This window comes from Corapipo altera, unplaced genomic scaffold (genome assembly GCF_003945725.1).
Source record: "Corapipo altera isolate COAL_440 unplaced genomic scaffold, ASM394572v1 24, whole genome shotgun sequence".
Lineage (NCBI taxonomy): Eukaryota > Metazoa > Chordata > Aves > Passeriformes > Pipridae > Corapipo > Corapipo altera.
The window spans coordinates 7,616,820-7,639,556 of NW_020884903.1; the positions used below are offsets into that span (position 1 = coordinate 7,616,820).

General features: G+C 35.9%; 1 protein-coding gene across 1 annotated transcript; it reads right to left on the reverse strand.

Moving 5' to 3' along the window:
- Nucleotides 1-414: 414 nt before the first annotated feature.
- On the reverse strand, nt 415-21,894 carry CD226 (CD226 molecule). The gene is given in 5 exon segments (XM_027650823.1): nt 415-785; nt 17,769-17,885; nt 17,888-18,017; nt 18,020-18,102; nt 21,819-21,894. Coding segments are annotated over 5 exon segments (747 nt in total). The 3' UTR covers nt 415-444.
- Between the last annotated feature and the right edge of the window lie 843 nt (nt 21,895-22,737).

Consider the following 22,737-nt stretch of genomic DNA (forward strand, 5'->3'; position numbering starts at 1 on the left):
ATTTCTTCACTGAAGGAGTGGTCAGGCATTGCAACAGGCTTCCCAGGCAGGTAATGGAGTCACCATCCTTAGAAGTGTTCAAGAAACAACTGGACATGGCACTTAGTGTTATGGTTTAGTTGACATGATGGTGTTTGGTCAAAGGTTGGACTTGATCTTGGAGGTCTTTTCCAACCTTAATGATTCTGTGATTCTATTTTATTCTATTCTATGATTCTTAACATCAAAACAGTTGCTCACAAACAGTTCTACACTCCTATAATGAGATCAGACGAGCTTAAAGCCACCTTATTTCTGTGGAAATGAGATTGTTAACTTTGCTGTCTTTTACATCCTGCTAATTGGAACACAGTACTTAAATAAATCCTCACTTGTTATTTTGTATGGGTAAAAGTGCTAATGCCTCAGAAGGTCCTGTTTTGAAAACATTTAACACTTCTTCCTTTACTTACCAGCCACAGTAGAACTCATCACATAGGTTTTGTTTCTTCTGGCAGCTACACAGCAGTACATTGCTAAGTCAGAGGCTGCAATGTTTCGAAAGAAAATCCTGGAGTTTGCCTGATGAGAACAATCCACCAGTGTATGCTCTTTGAAATCTGAAACAAAGCTTTGCTTTCCTGAAGAGTTGCACAGAATGACAATATCTACTTGATCTGCTTTAATCCTTTCCCACATTGCTTGCTGCACCGAATCTCCAGTTTTATAAAGGTGAGAAAAAATAACATTTCCTCCTACTTTGGTAAACATGGTATTATTTTGTTTCTCAGACACTTCAAAAGCATCTGTTGAAAAACACAAAACTCAACAAAAACCTACTTATAACTCACTCAAGGGAAATGTAATATCAGCAATTCCTATATGGGAAATATTAATGAAATTGACTTACAGTAGAAAGATATTCAAATAATTTGAAATGCTGAAAACAATCATTTATACCCATCTATGACTATATTTTTGTGCACATTTAGATAAAACTGTTTGTAGAACTGTGGAGCTGTGATGACACTGCAAGAAAGCTATTTCTATGCATTTCAAGTACATGAATGTTCTATTAACAATTTCAGAAATTCAGCAGCATAAATTATGTGGTCAGTCTAATTAAATTTGTCATAGTCTTGTTCTGCTCTCACACTAGTTATCGTAAGAAAGTGGTTTGATGTGACCCTCAGGACATGCATTAGTAAATTATGTTAAAAGTCATTCCAGCCTATGAACTGCAATTCCCCCATTCACAAACCTTACATCTTCAATAAAAAAATTTTTAGCCCTTCATATTCTCTACTTGTGAAAACCGCTGTGATAGTCTGTCTGTGGTATGAAAGACTTCCAGACAAATTCAAGACTTCAATCATGTAGAAACCATAGATACATTATATCTCAAATAATTCTGACTGAAATCCCCTTGCTCTGTTATTGTTTTAGTAGTATAATTCACAGATTAAGAAAATAAATTTTTAAAAGTCTTCAATTGAAAGATTGTCAATTTCTCTGATATTCAGAGCCACTTGATTTCTAACGACTTTGTAATGCCTATGTCTTGTAAGTTAGGACTAGCACTGTCATCTTTCTGAAGAATTTAATTTTGGAAAAGATTAATGATCAGACTTTATCCTACATTGTAAAATCATTAATCTTCAAGTTCTTCAGTGAGATCCTTATTTTTATTAGATGTTTTTAAGCAAAAAAAGTTACTACTGTATATTTGTAATGTGTTTGCCTCTATCTGTGGCAACAACTGGAAAGTAAATATCTGACCTAGGAAGAAATTATTCTATTAATGTTGACAGGATAGAGTCCCTTGTGGGAGCCTGTAACTTCAGGGACTTGTTCAGTCTCCGTGAAAGAGTGAATGAAAAAGTCTAACCTGAAATTTTTTATCAATGGAACACAGAACAATAAAATTACATTCCCTCTGCCTTTGGAGACCAGAAACATGATTAAAACATTGAAATATTGAAAGACAAAAGGAACTGTGTCTAATGAGTTTACCTAAAAGAAAATTATTAAGAACTTAAAGATCCATGTAGACTGCAATCAAAGAGACTGAAAGTTAATGACAGACAAGGACAGAAGAGAGATAAATTCACTAAATTAAACAGAAGGTACAATACAGTGAAGCTAATTGATTCCTTGGACAGCTTGCCAAAGACAGCTAAATTTCTTTTACTGAAGTTGACTGCCAAGGCTGGATAATCATTTAAGTTATCATGCTAGTTCCAGCAAAAATTTTTATTCATGGAAGTCTAAGTGTTATTTAAATTAGACTAAAAGACTGTTATGATGGGACTCTACACTTGCAAAATATGTTCGTTGAAGTGCAGTCCCTCAAAATTCACTGCATTAAAACAGGTAAGTTTTTTATACCTAGCAGATGCAGATCTGTAGATTCATTCAGATCTGCTAGGGAAGTAAATGAAAAAGTCATTGAAATCAATCCTCTCTCTGATATGTCATATTCTTTGAGGTCAGATCCTTTCCTCAGACCTCTAACTTTCAGCAACTTCCTGCTTTGCAGTAAACTGCATATTCCTTCCAGAGAAGTCTTCCCCTTCTTCATTGTGCAGTCTTTGCTGTCATCTTCTACTATGAGCAAGCCCTACTGCTGTCCACATTCTCCTCAGAAAGCCTTGAGGTTTCCCCATCTTCTCCTGGGTCTGTCCTTCTGGTTCTGTTTGTTTCATAGCAATGCCACCCTGAACTCCAGGTACGTCTACATGCTTAATAGGGAAATTATGTGTATGATGATGCCGCCTCCCACCTTCCAGAGGATTCCCATCTGACCCAAATGACAGCCAACCAGGACCTTGTAACAACCAGACTTCTTCTCTGCTGCTTTGCTATATATTTTCTAGAAAAATGTACATTACACATATGGTCAAGTGGGAACAAAAAGATAAAATATTTTCTACCAGAATTATTAAAATCCCCTCTGTCTTAAAATTTATTAGTTAACTCTTGTGTTGTATTTGCCAAACAACATATCCCAGTTTCTCAATAATACATGATATTACAACATTGTGATGTACTTTAATAGGTACCTTGCAAAGCTAAGGTTGCCTTTCAAATTCGGTGGAGACTTTCCAGATATGAATCTTGATACACTTGTATAACCTGCTGGTATTCAAATAATAAATGTTGTGTTAATAGTGAGAACTGTGCACAACCAACCAAATTAAAATAGAAACAGTTTGAAGATTCTTGGTTGTTCTATATTCTATCATAACTATTTTCAAGCAGAGATATTATGACTTCTTTTTTTTTGTATATGTATTTTATCTGAAATTATGCAGCAACATTGAGGTATTTTCACTCTTGATGAACAATGTAAATGCCTCCCCTTCTTACAATATGGTACCTTGAACAATTTATATGATTATGTAAGGTACAAACAATTGAGAATGAGGCCTACATCTTTCTAATTAGATCTTCTAAGGACACCAAAATCGTCCAGGTTTTTGTTTTAAGCAATTGTCCCATTTTATTTTGATACCAGCATCAGCAGAGTTCTTTCATCCTCCTTCTCCTCTGTTCAACCACTTACTTTATTTAGCTCCTTTCTAAACAGTTTCTTTGCTTTCAGTCGGGTACATGTGGGATGAAAACCTCCCGCTCTGAGAAACATTTCTACAGGAAAAAAGCACACCCACACACCTTTACCCCTACACATGCACAACCCAAGGTGACACACCATGCGTGAACATTTCAGAAATGCTAAATAAAAATTTATCATTGCATCCGATAAAAATAGGCTTCGCCTGCCTGCCGCTTTCTCCAGACACTGCCACTGCTGCCCATGGTCATGTCATCCTGCTTCCTGAATAGAAAGTAGGAGGAGGAGACAGTACTCATGGTCCATGGGCCTCTGCTTAGTAAGGAAGTGCTCTATGCTTGTTATCCTCCCTGCACCTGTTTCAGCAGGATGTTATCTCGTATTTTGCAGAAATACAAGCTTTCATATTTTTAAGATACATAATCTTCTAATCATTTTCTTGGAAAGCAAATCTCAGAAATATAGAGGTATAAAAGAATTTAGACCAACCCTACAGGATTTAAAGGATCAAACAACTAAACTAAAATTCTGCGGCAGAGAAATAGTTGAAGTTGAGAAAATCTTTTGGAGAAATAATAAAATAATGGTGTGATTTCCTCCCTGTTCCCTACACTTGCTACAAGGACTTAAAAGTAAAGATAAATCTCATGTAAAAGTTTGATCCCAATTCTTTTGGGTACCGATTTTCAACCTTTCTCTTTTTTCCTTCATATATCATCTACTTATTTTTTTATTTTATTTAGTTTGGGTTTTGGAGGTTTTTTTGTTCTTTTGCTGTCTGATAAGATTAACTGATTTTGTTTCTTCAGAATGAAGTTGCTTAGATACCTTTACTTGTATTCAGGTATTCATTTTTAAATTCAGTATCTATGATGTTTTAGTTCCTATTCACTGTAATTTTCACCAGTCCCACACGTATAATTTTCCACAAAGTTCCAAAGTTGCATTCTGGATCTGGATTGCACATCAATCTCATGCACTCCTCCTGGTTTAAAATCATATACAAAGAAAACAAGATTCAAACTTCAACAGCAGCTCTGCAAGTCCAGAAAGGCAAAATTCAGTAAAATCAAGAAACAGTAAAATAAAATGTATTGAGATACCCCCGTCTTAACACATTTCTGTATCTCTGCAGAGGCTTAAAGTGTAGGTCAAGTACTACCAGACCTGGTTTTATACCAAGACACTTGCACCAGATGATGGAGGCAAGTGAACACAGAGTCGAGTAACAAATGAAGGGAATCGTATCCTGTCCTAAGCCAGACCAGCACACAGATATTTTCAATGTGCTTGCATTTATCACAAGGTCAGGACAAGCTCATAGTTCTCAGACTGATGGTAACAGAGCTACCTTCAAAGCAGTTGCCCTTAGGAAGTAATGTTCTCCTTCAGAAATAACTAATGATCTTAACAGTCTTATCGAAACTGCAAAGCTATCTTAGCTCTACAGCAGAGACAGGTTCCCAGGTCCCACTTGGTTTGCCAAAGCTCCACATACAAACACAACTTTCTTCATCTGCTTGAAATAAGCAGTGAGGAAAAACAATTGCAGATGAAAAGGAGGCTTAAAATTTTATGAAGATGAACTTTCTCTGGGGCTCTTCTTTTCACCAAGAAAATCAACTTTCAGGAGAGAAAATATTCTGAGTGACCCCTTCACCTTTACTGAATAGACTAAATAAGGCATTATATTTGGCTCCTAAACTGTCTTCCAACTGTATTAGCACATACTACATGATTTTGTTGAATTTCTATAAACACAGTTTTGCCCTTTTTTGGATGACACAGAGAAACATTGAAGTTTAACTATTAAATAAGTTGGAACAGTAAAGATCTCCATTGTAAAGAGCACCTGACACCAGTTCTACGACCAGACCAGAAACCAGTAGTAGTGTTATGTTTGAAGAGAATGCATTCTCCTAATAACAATTAATTAGATCATAAAAATTAAAATGAATATACTTATTCTCCCATACCCTCAAAATATTCCTTTAAATATATATTAAATTTTATTGTTAAAAACTTGGTGAATCTTTCCGTACACGTTATTAATTCTGCATAATATTCTGACCACTTAACATACAATTTTAATTCACTTGCCAATTCCAGGTTGTTTGCAAATATTCCATTACTCTTCATTGCTATTTTACTGGTTTGAGCTGAACTTTATTTGCCTAGAGTGCAAGGAAAGGGAAAAGTCAAAGAGAGGGAGAGAGAAAGAGTACAGTGTTAGTAAGAGTGAGAAAATCATCTCCTCTTCAGGTATAAACATTCATGAACTTCCAGCAAGGAGAATTTAGTTGCTGGAAAAGAAGTCATCTGATAAAAGTGTGTAATACACAATGGCAGGATTCAACTGCAGGAGAGTCTTGAAGATCTGAGAGGTCAGAATTTCAGATTGTCATCCTCTGCAGGAATTTCATCAGTTCAGGATGAAGAGATTTTATGAACAATAGGAGTTCAGTGAGAAGACAGGAGCGACACTGAATACTATGCTCAGCCTTCACTTATTTTTAATGACCCATGCTGTCGCACAGTGGATAAAGGAAGAGAAATGCTGTACTGAGAAAGTGCATGTCACAGTGTGCATTTGTGCCTGCTCACACCTTCCACAAACCTCTTGAGGGTCAGACTTGAGGCAGAGCAGAGGATATCATGGTTTAAGCCACAGAGAAGAAAAAAGACAGGGAAGAGGGAAGGAAAAGGGTGTGAAAAATCAAGCTGGATCCTAAGGACAAGTGCTTGAACCAGTGTTTCTCTAGAGGGAAAGCGAATGATGCCAAGGCAATGGACAAGGTACACACCCAACTTGCTCAGCCTCAGAAGTGATATAACGCCCAGGAACGCAGCATGAGGATACACTATGGGAAATTTGCTGCCCTGCATCTCAGATCCAAGCTGTTATTTTGAAATAGATTGTTCTGTGGGCTGAAAATATATTGGAGAAGAAGGAAACATATAGTTTATTTCATAAAAAGTTTGTTATGTAGATTGGTACCAGGTAAGCAAATGGAAGAAATCAATATATCATCAGTATTTTTTACAAATGTTTCCTTCCCATTTCTTTTTTTCCTTATTAAGTTATAAATTATATTCCTGTCTAACAGGCAAGCTGAAAGAAATGTTCAACATTAGAAATATAAGCAGGAAAAAGGGGTTTTGCAGATAGGAAAATTTCAGAACTTAAAATAGTAATTATCTGTTAGTGATTTCCTTTAGAGTACTTTGACACTGAACTATCTGAATCTGTAATGCTTTTTATGCTCTGCTTTTTGTCTACTTCTGTTCATTCTATAAGTTAACTTGTATTTCCCCAAAAGAAAATATTTTTCGTCTGTCCTACACAAATTAATGCTATCTGCTTAATTCTGAATATTTTAAAGCTGTCACTGTGCACTTTCCATTTCCCCCTGCAATTACATCCAGTGATGAATTCCAAATTGCATTATCTCAAAATTAACAAAAAATTAAGTCACAAAACTCTTGGATATGGATTTAACTACTGGGTGTCATAGCAGTTATGGTGGGTGCTAGAGATAATGCCATACTTGAGTTAAACTGAATTTCCAAGTGATGGTTGCATTGAATAGAGTTATGGAATAGCATCTGAGAAGATGAAGTATTTTTGGCTTATAGAGGTAACAGAATACTTACCACCTAAAAAATTTTTTTTAAACCACTAGATTCAACACTAGATCAGTTTTGACTTTCCTAACTGCACCTATTCTTCCTTGGAAAGTGTTTCCAGTTTCCTGCCAGGTCAACTGCTCCTGCTTTCCTCACATCTATACTTCTTTTTATGTTTGAATCTAGTCAGAAGTTTCGTATTCATTCAAGAAGGCCTTTTGCCATTTTTGCTTGATTTCCTGCTTGTCTGAATGGACCATTAGAGAAAGTTTTCCTTGAAAATCTTTTCTCCATCACCCATAGGATTATTCCAGGATTTCTGAACAGGCCAAAGTCTGCTCTTCTGAAGCCCAGGGCTGTAATCCTGCTTTTCAGTTTTTATGTTCTTCTCTTGAGATCATGAACTCTACTAAGCAGTCAAGGTTACCTCTGATCTTCACAATCCCAACAAGTTATTTCTTCTCTGTAAATCTGAGGTTGAGTAGAGTGCCTCCTCTCTTCATCACATGAGTGAGGAAGTTATCAGCACTGTACTGCAGACACCTGTCAGACCAATGGTGCCCTGCTGTGCTACTCCTTTATAGATACCAAGTGGTTGAACTCTCCCATGAGAATCATAGAATGTGAAGCTTCTTCCAGTTGTCTAATGCAGCCCGCACTATAACAGGCCTGATCAGTCTGATCAGGAAGTCAGAGGCAGACACCCACCACAACATCACCTGTCGGGGTTGACAGAGAACCTGTCAGCAGCCTGGCAACTAGTGACAAGGAATTTAAAGATCTTTTAGGAAATATTTACTGTAATGCCAGACGGAACAAACATAATGTAGCCCAGACCAAAGGTCACCAATCAAAATGTGTATAGTGTCACCAATAGCATGTCACAGCATGCACAGTGTCTTCAGTGTCACCAATAAGAGTGTGTGCAGTTTTTTATGCTTGAGACTCTTGACCAATTATGTTCTGGTACGGTAGTGTACAAAGAGTATAAAAGAAACACTTGAGAGCAATAAACAGCTTCCTGATCGCCTTACACCTGGACTACATCTGATGTCTGTGTCGTTTTGGCCGTTCCGACATTAACAGCGACAATCACTTACATTAAAATGACTGTTTATCCTGATTCATGAGGTCTCAGCCGTCTCATATGTTAGGCAGAGCTTCTCACATTCCCACTGCTCTCACACAAAGGGCAACTCCCATTCACTACCATCCCAGTCTGTGTTTCCTAAGGAACCTGTATTCAGCCATTGTAACACTCCAGTCAATTGGGCCATCTCACATCTCTGTGATCTCAACTGCACATAAAGTTCTAATTCCTTGTTTGTTACCTATGCTTCACTGGTACACAGACACTTCATATGGTCTTCCAGTCATGCTAATTTCCCAGAAAATATATGAGAGATTTCTAACAATTTGTCCTCTCAGCATTTCCCTATTTGTGTGGACATATTTGGAATAACCACCCTTGTGCCATTTTCTTGTTTTCAAGGTGTTTCCTGTCCATATAATTGCACAGCATTTGTTTGTCAGTCCAGTCCACTTTCTCTCACACATATAGGTAGTCAACTCACTGTCCTGTTGCAGGTCCCCTCACCAGCCTGTTGGTAAGGATGCTTTTTCCCTAGGTGCTCAGGTGGATCCTGTCTCTTCCTAGCAGTCTCTGATCATCAGAAGAATCTATGGTGATAAAACGTAAAATGTTGCTGCTGCCAACAGTCATACAACTGAACCTTGTCCTTCTCTTCCCAGGACATTTTCTTCAGCAGCAGAATCAAGAAGACATCACCTAAGTTGCCGAGTCCTTGATCACGAACTCCAGCACCACCATGTAGTCATGCTTGGTGTGCTCCAGCCCTCTCCTGGACTCATCTTTGGAACACATGGAAAAGCATCAGGACAAGCCTCGGCAGTCTCACTGCAGCATCTGAGTCCACCCTGGCAAGCAACAAATCTCCCCAGACAGAACATTGGGTCACCAGATAAAAAGACAAGTGAGATCCATTCCCAAATCATCACAAAACAGATAAAAGTCAGATAATAGTTATAGCATCCAGCTGACACACAATGCATGTTCATCAAAGCAATGCTTGTAAGGAACATATGAAACATTCCTTCTAATTTTATCTTACTTTGGTAAAGGCACAGTTACCCTCATGGGTACTGAATGTTACAATTTTTTCCTTAACATAGCATATTCTGTTGCAAACAAAGTAGCCAAGGGTACATAATAGCATCATTATTCTTAGTAACTAAGTTAACGTTCAAAATGGTAAGAATTAAAAAGAAGAAAAGAGGGGAAAAAAATGTCAAAAAAATCCCCAGAGCTGAATAAAAGGATCTGGATGCTCTGACTGCTAGCCAAATAGAATTGAAAGTGTTAATACATTGTCTGTTTACAAAAGACAAATTTTCTCAGGTATGTCAACAGAGAGTCATATACAAGACAAAGGAGGCATTATTCTGCTCCACTTAACAATGGTAAGACCTTAGATGGAACATGGCTTTTCATTCTATGTACCTTATTAAAATGAGGTTATACACAAACAGGAGAACATTCAGATGAGGACACAAATGATGAAATTTAGAATCATGAACTGAGAAGAAAAGTTAAAAGAACTGTGCTTGTGCAGAAATATCACAGAATCATAAACGTCTTGGGTTGAAAGGGACCTTAGAGATCATCTGGTTCCAATCCTCATGCCGTAGGCCGGGACATCTTCCACTGAACCGTGTTGCTCAGAGCTCCACCTAGTCTGGCCTTGAACACTTCCAGGGATGGGGCAAAAACTGAAGGCTGGGAGCATAACCCTTTTTCTCCTTTTTTTTTTTTTTTTTTAAGAGGACTACAGTGAATAAAGCCAGTATTAAACAAGAGATATCTAGGCTAGATATCTAGGCTAGATATAATGGGAAAAACATCTCCTTGTAAGGCTGGTCCTGCACTAGTGTGACTACATAAGAGTTTTATGCATGCATTTCCAACATGGGAATCTGTCAGATATGTTAAAGTTATGTTTATCCTGCCTCAGAAGGCAGAGATTGATGAAATTAATTTGGAATGTCTCTTCTAGCCTGAGCTTTCCACAATTCTATAATTCCTTGTGCTTGAAACTTTTCCTTCAGAAGGGAAGAGGAGATATCTGTTCTACTCCTAGCAGGGCTGGTTTCAATATAAAAGGTTCTCCCCTTAGCCTTTTATATTGAAGGGGCATCCAATCCTTAGTTCATCATAAAAGATAAAAAGTAAGAAAAGCAGCATTTAACAGGTCAATAATCACAACAGAGGTGTGAAAAAGGTAGCTTCACTTGCCTCCATCCTCTTGCTTCCTAATTAGGTGCTGACAATGTGGTCGACACAGTGTAAGATACAGATAGTTCTTGCTCTGGGGAGCTCAGCATCTGAGCCAAACAATGAAGATCCCTCAGGATTAGTTCTTGCTTCCATGTGCTTTAAAGGCCTGATAATTTTTCACTGTAGACCTATGAATCACATTCTAAATTGAGACAGAGATAAATAGAAAGCAAGTTATTTCAGGTGAATAGGGACTTGAAAAAAACCCTATGCAACGTGCTGCTTTTGGCAGGCAGAAGAGCATTAATATAGAAGTAAGTGCTGAGTGGCATGGATATAATCACACTATCCAAGAATAGAAAAGCTCTATCTCTGCTATTACAGAAGAGGTTGATCACTCTATATAAAAAATGGGAGTACTTCATGGTACATCTGGCATTTAAATACTCTATTAATGAACTTCCATTCTTATTCAGAGTTGCTAGCAAAACAAATCCCCTGAGCAAAGGTCCATTGTCACTGATTGACAAAAATACAAATTTACTCATGAATTAAAAAAAAAAACAAAACCAAAACAACAACAAAAAAAACCCACTAAACCAGCAAAAAAACCCCCAACAACTTATGCAATTCTGAAACTCTGAATAATTCACATTATGAATACAAAAGTCACCACTAACATCAAAAGAATATTTTTGCCATTCTATTTGGAGCATGGTATGGAAACTTCTAAATCAAACTAGTACTATTTTAACACCTAACTGAAATAAAATTCCTGAGAAAATAAACACAGTTTTCAAAATATATAGAAAGTCTTACTAGAATTAATAGTTCTGAAAGACAAATAAACAACATAGGACAAAAACATTCCAGGTAATTTTAACTTAATTTGTTCATTATGTAAATAAACATACAACACTGTTTGACCATAAAGGCCAGTTTTCAATTAAACAGTTTATATGTCACATAATTCTTCACTGCTAAAGACTTTTGACTTCCTATCTAGATGCGTAGTAAAGGCATAGTGTATAGTTAGAACAATATTGGTTTGTGATCTCTCTAATGGTGTTTATTATATTCTATATTTTAAGGTAAATTTGCATTGTAAATTTGCCCATCATGTATTATAAGATCACTGGTCTAGCTTTGGTTGATTGAGTTCTACATCACAAAGATGTTCACAAGCTGATTTATTCTACTTCTAAGACCATTTTTGCTTACATTCAATCATTTCTGCTTCTGTTAAATTTAAAATAATCAATATCCTAATTATACATTTCAGTTAAAAATTTAAAACTCTTAATTCAGGGACTACTACATTTCGAAGCAATGCAGCCTAGAGAGCTAACTGTTACAGGGCCAAGTGGTTTGTGAGGTTGTGTGAAACACATGAAGCCAGATGCACCTATCAGCACTTCTCAATGCAGAATGAGTCAGAAGATAGTTTATGATTGTGTAGGAGGCCTTAATACAGTGGTCTGGAAATGGGAAATTATTGCACTGAACTGCAGCTGACAAGAAAATTCTTCACTTCATACTTTCATACGGGCAAGACAGAAGAGGGTAAGATTATCGTTATGGGCAATGACAATAGAAAGCTATAACCTAGCAGAAATAGTACATCATGTATCATCACAGATATGAGAGTGCAACAGGTAGAAAGTTTTACATAGTGTCTATACAGGGAGCCTAAATTATACTCATTAATTTCTACAAAACACTGCACCTGGAAGATACTTTTGCACGTAGATTATCACTAATCTATTTTGCCAGGTTGGGAACAAGACAGAAATACACTTCTGATTTGAGAAGTCTTAAGTTCTAGATAAACAGGTATTATTGGAAATCATATTTTGAACCAAATGTTTGTCTGCTATCTTGTCTTAACCTTTCCTGTTGATATATCTTCATTATAATACTCCATAGAGTCAAGTATGGCTGAAAAACAGCAGGCTAAGAACTTTAAGGCAGACAAGTACAACAGGACGACAAGACAAAACCATAACTTCCAGGCCAGAATAATTCCTTAAACTCTTTTTCTGTAAGTTGATACTTTATTCATGTTTTAAAAAAGAATCCCATCAAAAATTAGTAACTGTTGTACTGATGGCTTTAACTGAAGAGCGAAGAACCAAAAGACTGAAAACAGGTCTGGAAAAGTATCAAGTAAACAAATGGATCCATGTCTCAAATGACCATAGGTAAACAAATAACTGGACAAACTAGAAAAAAACAATGCTCATAGCATGAAGAGAAAAAGAATTTTCCCACTACCTCTTCCCACACCTTTGTAAATGAAAGTCATTCAAGTCTCCATTCCAATGTGCTTGACACATGAAACATAACCTTTCTCTGTACACACTTTGCAAAAGTTAATAATTTAAAACATAAGAAAGAAAGATTGCAAGACCTCCTGCTGTTGCTTTGCTGCTGTTAGGTATGTGGCTGGCAACTGGTGAAACAACACAGTTGTTTAATGTGTTTTGAGTGACCACATGGGATGACAAGTTAAAGAGGCACCTCTGCACACTCCTGCCCAATGGACTATCCATACTCTCTATGCTTTCCATTTGAAATTAAAGTTGCAATCTCTGCAGCTTCAAATGCTTTCTCTTCCAGGCAGCAAGTGCATGAATTAACATCTTTTCAATGATCAACCGTTCCTGTGTAACATCTCACATTCTAGTGACATTTCCAATTCTAACACTTCTCTTAGTAGTGACTTCAATCCCTGCTCCTCACACTTTATACTGAGCTCAAAATCAGTCTTCAGACATACATCTCTAAGCACTGTACATAAGAAACTACAGATCACTCTTAAACTGTTTGTTAAGAATGATGGAATAAAGATAGTGGCTATTCTTACATAATCTTTATATCTTAGAAAAAATGTACAAGAAATCTTCGCTGAAAGTGAGAGTTTTGTCTGCTTAGTGCGGGAGGATTTGTGAGTCATAAAATGTGGGAACATTAAGAGTAAAAAAAAAAAAAACGCTGAATTTAGTTCTGAAAACTGTTGGATATATGCTCACATTGCAGGAAAAAAAGAAGTATCAGATTCACCCAGCCGGCAAGTATCTTCCTGTGGGATAACTAGACTGTTCTTTGACCACACATTCACGTGTAACTGTGGAAGCACGAACTCTCAAGTTCTTTGCAAATATGGTGCAGAATTTCAGCACTACATCCACTTACAAGAATATCCTTTAGTTATAGTATATGTGAAGTTTCCAGTATAATATCCTGAATATTATTTCTTTTCTGTCAATCTGTTTCATTAACTGCCCATAAAGAAAGCATGGGTAACATGTAACATTGTGCAGTCTGCAAGAGTTCTCTCTCACTTATTTCTTAGACGCCATGGGAAATTTTTAGCTGAAATTTAAGGCAAAAAGAACAATATCTGTCCTAACAAAATTCTTGTATATTCTGACAAAGTTCCAGGACTAAGTTCAGGCCAAATCTAGTAAAATATATATATATATATATATATGTATAAAAAAATCAGTCATTAGAATAATTGCATCAAAAATCTTACCTAAGTGGTGATTTATCACCACTTCTAGGGTCTTCTGTCTACCAATGATACTATGAGGATAGAACACCAAGAAAAGGCCTCTGTAATGAGAGCTATAACATCCCTCAGACAGTTATGCCAGTTCAACCATTGTTTAAGATTATTCTGTTTCTTACTTTTGTCCCTGATTGAAAAAGAATTGTGTTCGCCCCACCCAGACCATGGTGGAGTGAATCACTGTTCTGCAACCAGCTACTGAGCCAGAAAGAGAGTCCTAAACAGAGTTTCTCCACTGTTATTTTGGCACCTCAGACATTATAAATCTGTTGTGGTCTCTTATTTCCTCACATATGAAAGGGTGCACCATGGACTTTTTTTTATAAAGACACTTTTACTCTAAAGGGAAATAAATAAAGATGCTGTCAAAATACTAATTAAAAAACATGCTGAATACTTTTCAAATAACTGATTTCTTTCTTCTCTTTCTCTGTTTTTGCTTTAAAAGGCAAGCCAAGATTTCCAAACTTTTTTAACTTCTGGATCTTGCAATATGAGGGTCTGGTTACCACTTGAGTTGCTGGACCTAGTGACACTACTGTCACCATTAGACACTACTTGAAATCTTTATTCATTAAGCATCAGCACTTAAGGTTTCAAACTATGCAAATCAGAATCATACCAAATTTACTCATTTCATATTCATACCTTTAAAAATTATACAAAGCACATGGGAAAGCGGAATCAGACTCATGACCTCTGTTGATTACCAGGAATGAAGCACTACAGCAACTTTGAACAGACTGAGTGCAGAAATATTCACTGTTTTGCAAGAAAGTAGAAGTTAATCCAAGATACTTTATCCAATTTTATTAAACGCTTGTAGATATGATTGACATGTGAAGAACATTTCCCGTTTAGTGCAGTAAAGAATCTCCATCACAAGCATAACACCATATGGCATTATTTCTCTTTATTTCTACTATTTCCTTTAAATGGAAATTTTGAAAGCAAATAATATATTCTATATCTATATTCTGTTGTCAACTTTCATCGAAGTATGAGCTGCAGATTCCTCAATGGCATACTTACCTGCTTAAGTTGGTGCAGGAATGTCTCTGGGTCCAACAGTAATAGGTCAGTGTAGATAAATCCTGGTAATTTTCAGTGCCTTGGTAGCACAATTTAAATTATAAACCAGGTTTCAGTTTTGATTGACACAAAAAACCCTAATATCTACTTAAGTTCACTGTGCCAATTTACCAAGCAAGTTTAAGATTCATGTTGAATATTATGTTTCCACAAAGTTGCACCCTTTAAAGGCAGACACTTAACTTTAGCCTGGCCAACCAATATTTGAAACTAAAAGCATGAACTACAAGGCATTAGACACCATGCAATTCACAAAAAAAAAAAAAAAAAAATCTATTAAATTTTTCTTGATTAACTGTTAGAAGTAATGGATTTTGCAGTAAGTTGTTTATTTGTCTGGGGGATTGTAGGTAAATTAATGCTTCTAGAAAAGTAATGTCTATTGGGAATCAATAACTTATAAATCCTAACACTGTAATTGGAAAAAAGTTTAATTACTTATAAAGTGATCATTCCAGTATGTTAGCCAGATTTCTTAATTCCATCAAAAATAAGATTCCTTAAAAACACTTAATATACCAGGACCTCAATCATTTCTGTATATTAATTTTCTAGAACAAGATCCATATGCAGTGAAATTATAAGACCAACACTCAGCTTGCTCAACACTCTTGCAGAAAAAAAGCCGCTTTAAAGACAAACATAAATGTCCTAATTTTACATCTTAGAAGACAGAGAAGAAAAAAATATATAACTGGTCTCAGCAGCAAGTTAAAGTACTGGTTGCATGGAAGTGAATTTGAAGTTTACAGTTTAATCACAGCAAGATGTCATCCAGGACTTTAAAATATTCGGTACTGACAAAGGTGCTAGTAAAGTAAGATAAAACCCAACTGAAAGTTCCACTATAGTTATTTCATAAATAAATATCTTCTCTAGACTTTGGTTTTAATAATGTATTTATTTTTCAGTGTAGATTGAAGCTGCAACATTTTATCTCCCCTAATGATACACTTCATTCTCTTCAGATCAGTGTTTATAAAGATCATATTTCTACACATCTATCAGGAGTTGAATAGGATTGTTCTCAGAAATCTTGATTACTTAAAAGGAAAAGGATTCATTTCTATTCAAAATTATTGTCTCCCTCTGTAGTAGATTTAAATGGACATACTTGAAGTACGCAGGGTTTGCTGTTGATTAAGCTTTCATTTTTGGTGTGCTCAAACCAAGACAGAAATCCTATGTACTGAGAATACTGATCCCCAGAGTATCATTTAAAAAATCATACCTCTGATACCCGATCCACTTTTCTGTGGTTTACAGTGTGCTGAAATCTGTGAGGCAATTGCCTATTAGAGGTATTGGACAGAAGCGTAACATTCCACAGGAAGGTGACTGCCTTGTTTCTTGCATCATTTCAGATTAACTCTAGCAGAAACACTCAGAAACAAATAGCTGAGATCACTAATGCCTTGGTCATGAAAAGGACTAAATGAACTTACAGATCTCTACTGCATCTAACTTTCAGGATTATACAGAAAATAAACCCACTGTGAATAAGGGTTTAGCACTGCCAGAAGCCAGGTTGGACTGAGCCAAGTAAGAGGTCTGTTTTGCCTGTCTTTCAAGTGCTAGAAACTAAATTTCCTTTCAATCCATTATTTCCTAGCTGGGAAGTAAAATGAAATGTTGAATGGTATCTATTTTCACACTGGAGAATTGGAATCTTTCCACATTCAGAATAAGAAATCAAAAAAACCAGCAAGAGAAACTACTTCTCCTTTGAAGGCTATTCTGTCATATGTACCTAACAATCTTCTAAAGATTCTCTCCCATCAGAGATACTCAGTAATTTGTGTCATAGTTGCCAGTTGACCAATGCTGAATAAGCATGCACAGAAAATTACTAGCAAAGAGTTCTATCTCCTCTTAGTCACAGAGCTGAAAGGGAAACCAAATGGATGAGTGTTCAGGTAATTACACAGCCTTTGGAAAGTAGACAGCTACACAGAAAGTACATGGTCATAGGTGAACCTTTTTCTCTTATTCTTCCCTTTTCCATCTTTAAAAAAGTCTCCTTTAAAAAAAAGAGGTTCTTTTTCTTTATTTAAGCCTCCCTACTTCACTCCCTTTTGTTGCCACACCATTACTAAATGCTTTTTTTTTTTCCTTCTGAAAAAGCAAGCACAGGAAAGCTTTAGGTAAGAAACAGTCCTAGTTTCAGACAAGGAATGTCCTTACCATATAACATGATCAAAATATGTAACTACTCCATGGGGAGTTACAAGGTTCATCCATGTAATTTCATGGGTAGTTGCAATTTCATCCTCTGAAGAGTTCCTACAGCTTGTTGGAACGCTATGGGAGCCTTGTCCCACTGGAAATATCACAACTGCAATGACCTGTAGTCTACCACGTAATCCATGGCTGTTGTGAGTTCTGTCTGTCTTCTCCATCTCTGCTTCTTAATTCTCACTTCTCTTAAAATGATCTTTTGTCAAAGTACTATTTTTTTTTCTGTTGTGCTGGTTCTTTTCCCCAAATTACTCCATTTTGGCATCCTATGTAAGTGCAAAGAAAAATTGCAATGCCAGAGACTCCCTGAATTGGCATGGATTTCTGCATATATCTGCATATATCTTGCATATATCTGAAATTTAAAAAACAATGAGGGATTTGATTACCTGCCTTAATAATTCCTATTCTCTTTTTCAAAATTCCATCTGGAGTAGTTACAATGAAGTAAATGTAAAGATCATCATCTTTCAAAGTGTTCTTGATGAAGGATGAGGACTTGTCACCCTGGAAGCATTTACAAAATAAATTCTTCCATTGTATTTGTCTTTTCTATGAATGTCATAGGTTGGATGTAAGACAGCTGCATTTTCTTTATGAGTTACAGTAATTTTCATCCAGGATGTCTGGATTATCACATCTTTTTTTTTGGATATATACATTGTAGTTTCACCTTCTCAGTAAGTTTTACACATGAATCCACAAACTATACTTCCACATTGGCTAAAGCACACACATAAATTCAGTTTCAGAATTAACATAATTAAAAACTGAATTTGTAGAGAAACCCAGAGACAATTCTGGCAGCACTACAAGCAATACACTGCAGAAATAGTTTGCTAAAAAACCTCCAAACCTTACAAATTATTATTACTTCTGAATTGTGAATATCATCAAACAGCTAAAATTTTCTGACCCCTGCAGTAATATACTCATGAATTGCAATCATAATCTGTCATGATATGATAAAAAAAGGAAAGATGCTAGCTAGGTTTAAGAAAGTAACCTTGCCTCCACAAAGCTGGAGGCCAACAATAAAAAGAACTGTGTGGTCCATCTCAAGGAACACTGGAATCAATTACTACAGTGTGACATGGTTTTATTCAATCTCTGCACACCAAGTGCCTCTCTCACAGGATTATACTGTTGTTTATACTTTTGAAATATGAAAAACACAATGTGCTTTTTACTTTTACATTCTAGAGAAACACCGGGTTTGAGGCCTCAGTGCAGTTACATCAAAAATTGTCTGAATTCCTACCAAAATTCATCTCAGAATGAAGCTTTCACTACTAATAAATATACAGCAATATGCATAAATACTGTGATGAAGCAGGGATCTTTAGGTTTCATCATCAGTATTCTTCCATTTGATGTATCCAAAATGAACAGAATTTTTCAGACAGTGCAGTTCAACATTTATCTACTATTCAGGAAGTACAAAATCTAAAGAGAAGATAAGAGACTTCCTATATATTATAGGTCATAAGTCTGTGAGTAGTTATAAAAAGTAATGTCTTAAGGTCTGAGAATTTATTTGTGATAACATGTCATGAGGTATTATTTTGGGATCAAAATTATGTAGCTTGAAAAATCTTGTTCAAAGGTGTAAGAATACTGAGTATTCATGACTCATGTTGAAATTTGTCAAAACAAGCCTCACTCTTACATTTTTTATGGATTTTTCTTGGGACAACTGCAAGTACGTTTGTACCTTAGGAGACTATAATTTTATGGAGCTGCTTAAAATTAGAACAATATAATTGATTTAAAGTCAAAACTAAGCTTGAATCAATTAATTAAAATTCTCAAATGAATAAACAAATGTAATTTGAACAGAAGCTGACTGTAGAAATTAGTACTTCAGGTGAGTAATGGCCTGCACAAGCTTGAACAGGACTCAGCATTAGATCTGCTTAAAATACCTTCCACAATGCAACAACCTGTCTGGAAATAAAAATCTGTATATATTTATCTCTATAATGCTAGGGATGTTTTAGGATAATGCAAACTAGAGGTTTTTTCCAATTTGATTGATTCTCTGATTTTCATTGTTTCCAATTACTCCCTTTTACCACTTCCCAGATAGATCTGTAATTCCCCATTGTTGCAGTTACACTTATTTCTACTCTGCCTTGTCAACAAGCAGAATCTACCAAATGATGAAGTAATAAAAAAATTGTACTCTGTAGCACTTTTTAACTCAAAAAAGATGTACTACCTGAATACACTTACTTTGAGAAATCAATAAAAGGTAATATATAAATATATTAATAATAATGTCTCTTTTTGTCAAAATTTAGAAAAAAAATAAAATTATAAAGGTTACTTTTCACAGTCTCTTAAGCTGACGTGATTCTTGTGTTCCTGTTTTCTACAACAATTTTTACAGAAATTTCAAGTATTTTATTAATTTTCTTCTTATGGAGGGCAACTCCCTGGAAAAAAGGAGATCTGAGTTTAAGTGTGAAAAGGTGATAAACCTTGACTTTTTTTCCTTTTTCTTTCCTTGTGATTTTTTGCTTTAGCAAGTGACTGCCTATTTTTTCCTGTGTGGGAAATCATGTTCACAGCTGTGGGTAACTGAAGTTGCTGTTGGTAATGTATTACTCTAAACAGGATTGTTTTTTCCTTTTATGAGGAAGTTGTATACTTGGAATTAATAGAATCAGAGAATCACAGAATTATAGAATGGCATGGGTTGGAAGGGATCTTAAAGATCACCTAGTTCCAAGCCCCCTTCCATGGGCAGGGACACTTTCACTAGATCAGGTTGCTCAGGGCCCCCATCCAACCCCACCTTAGTCACATACGCAGATGGGGCATCCACAACTTTTTGGGGAAACTTGTGCCTCACCACCCTCATAGATTCACTAGATATGTTACAGATCAAAAAGATCCTTAAAAAATAGAAAAATACTATGTGCAAAATCTTTTCTTAAAAGCCTGAACCTAGTTTACAAATCATATTTAATAAAACTGACTCTTCATTGAAATTTCTATTGACCTTGTCTCTTCATTTGTGCATTGTTTTTTATTATTACTTCAATATTCTGAGAATTTCCTCAAATATTGGGACTTCACAGCAGCGAAGCACCTTTGAGGATTAATAAAGTCTTAATACATGACCGGTTTCTTTTAACCTACCTCATGATTTCTAAGAGTATTATTTACTTACATTTTAATTGAGCAATTGAAATTGTCCCAGACAATCCAAAATCTAGATTCACAAGGTACACTTAGATATTCAGTAGTCCATCTGATGCTCAGTATACACATCTAAATAGAAGTGAAATGAGCTGGAGACTGAACCTGGTTCTATTTGCATGACAAAGTTATCTTTTCAAACAGATCAAAACATTAACTTATATTTAGCTTGTCTCAGGAAACACAGAAGTATTACTGATAAGAAAAGCAGGAAATGGGAAGCTTCAGATACTATACTGCAGATTTTGTATTGAAAATGAAAGGATTTAAAAGTCAAATGTGTCATGTTCCTAGATATTTTGTGGCATTGCAGCCTTTAAACCTCTTACATTGGAACTATATGGATCCCATATTTAAAACTTTAAGCTCCTCAGCTAGCAGTTCTCAAACTGCAGTTGCAGAAATGGCAAAAAAAGAAATTACCTCTGTTACTCGAAATATTATTCTTTATTCAACAATATATATGCATATAGTAGTTTACAGATAAGTGATGTTCCGCAAAAATCTAAAGTAGAATGGAAAATATAAACAAAATATGTTAATTCTTTCACCATTATTATTACAAATTAAATTTTTGACACATCTGTCTTGTTTAACTGAAGTTAAGATAAAGTATTCATGAAGACTCCAAAACAAAGATATATTCCCTTAAATGAAAATTATTTTTCACTTATCTGTCTATATATATAAATGGTAATTTTATTGCTCTGAATTTCATGTTCCATTCCATTTCTCTCCATCTGGCATTTAAAGTAAAACAGAAGTTAAGAAATAAACTTCTAATCCCATATGATGACTAAGTATTGATGATATGTTAATGTCTAAGGACATTTAATTGCTCTACAACAAACACAGTTACTACAAACATCAGGAATTCTTGGCCAGCTAGTGCCGAGAACAGTATCCCCCATCATGCCTGCTGAAAAAAAACCCTGTAACCAGAGCATTACTGGATCTCCCTCCAAAGGCTGCAGTTTAAGTCTCCTCTAGATGCCAGTAGAAGTCACCTATACAGACTTGTCAACACATCCACGAACCATAAATCTGAAAACTGTAGGCACTTTGAAAGTTTATTTCACTGGTATAATTTTGGGATTGGCACATAAAGCATCATATTTTTACAGAAGCTGTAACCTATAAAAAGATAAACACACACCAAAAGATAAATATACTTCCACCCTACCCACCTGGGTAGTGGATGTGTCAGAGCAGGTATTGCACAGCCCACTCACTTCTAGCGTCTCCGCAGTCCTCCCTTACCTCTTTTCGCCCTACCCCCACTTCACTGAAAGGCTGGAAAACCCTCATTTCTCCGATCATCTGTGGATACAAGAATCACAACAGCATCAGTAGCACATTTCACAATCACTCCATCACTTGAGCAGTTCCTTGGTCTCTGCCTCTCTGTTTTTCTGCCCACTCTTCCCCACAGCATGTCCCTTCTTTCCCAGTTATGCCACTTTCTGGCTATCCTTTGAACCCCAAAGCAAAGGGAATGCTCACAAACAAGCCATATTTAACTAACCGTTGGCTAAATGCCAAATACAGTTTGAAAACAAAAGTAGCACAGTAGAATTTTCCAGCTGAATTTACAACTGTGGGATGTGGTTTAAAAGAAAAAAAAAAAAGAAAGAGAAAGAGCAAAAAAGATTGTGCAGCAAACACAATGCAGATCTACAGCTTGGATTTTAATCATGACTTGAACATACATCTTCAGAGACCCTGGATGAGTCATTTCATTTCCTGGTGCATTAATTTTCCAAATTCCAATACATAGATAATACATAATGAATGTTGCTGTTTCAAAGCATGTCACAATAATCTCTGTAATGAGGTTTTTTAATAGAAATTGCTACAAAACTGTGAAGAATAAGACACACATATAGGGCCAGCAAGTATGTTAATACACTTTTTAATGATTCATTAGTATTTAAGATTTAGCAGATAGGCCTGTAGCAATAATGCAGAAAGAGTAGCAAATATACTTGCAGAAAGCTGTTACCACCAGAAAAAAAGGCCTTGACTGTGGCAGTGTAATGAAGCAGGAGATAGCTAAAAAGATCGCTCCTGGTACTACTGCTTTACCTGCAAACATGACCAAAATGACCAGGGCAAAAACACTCTTTAGTTTCAGTGACTTTTCAGTGAAGA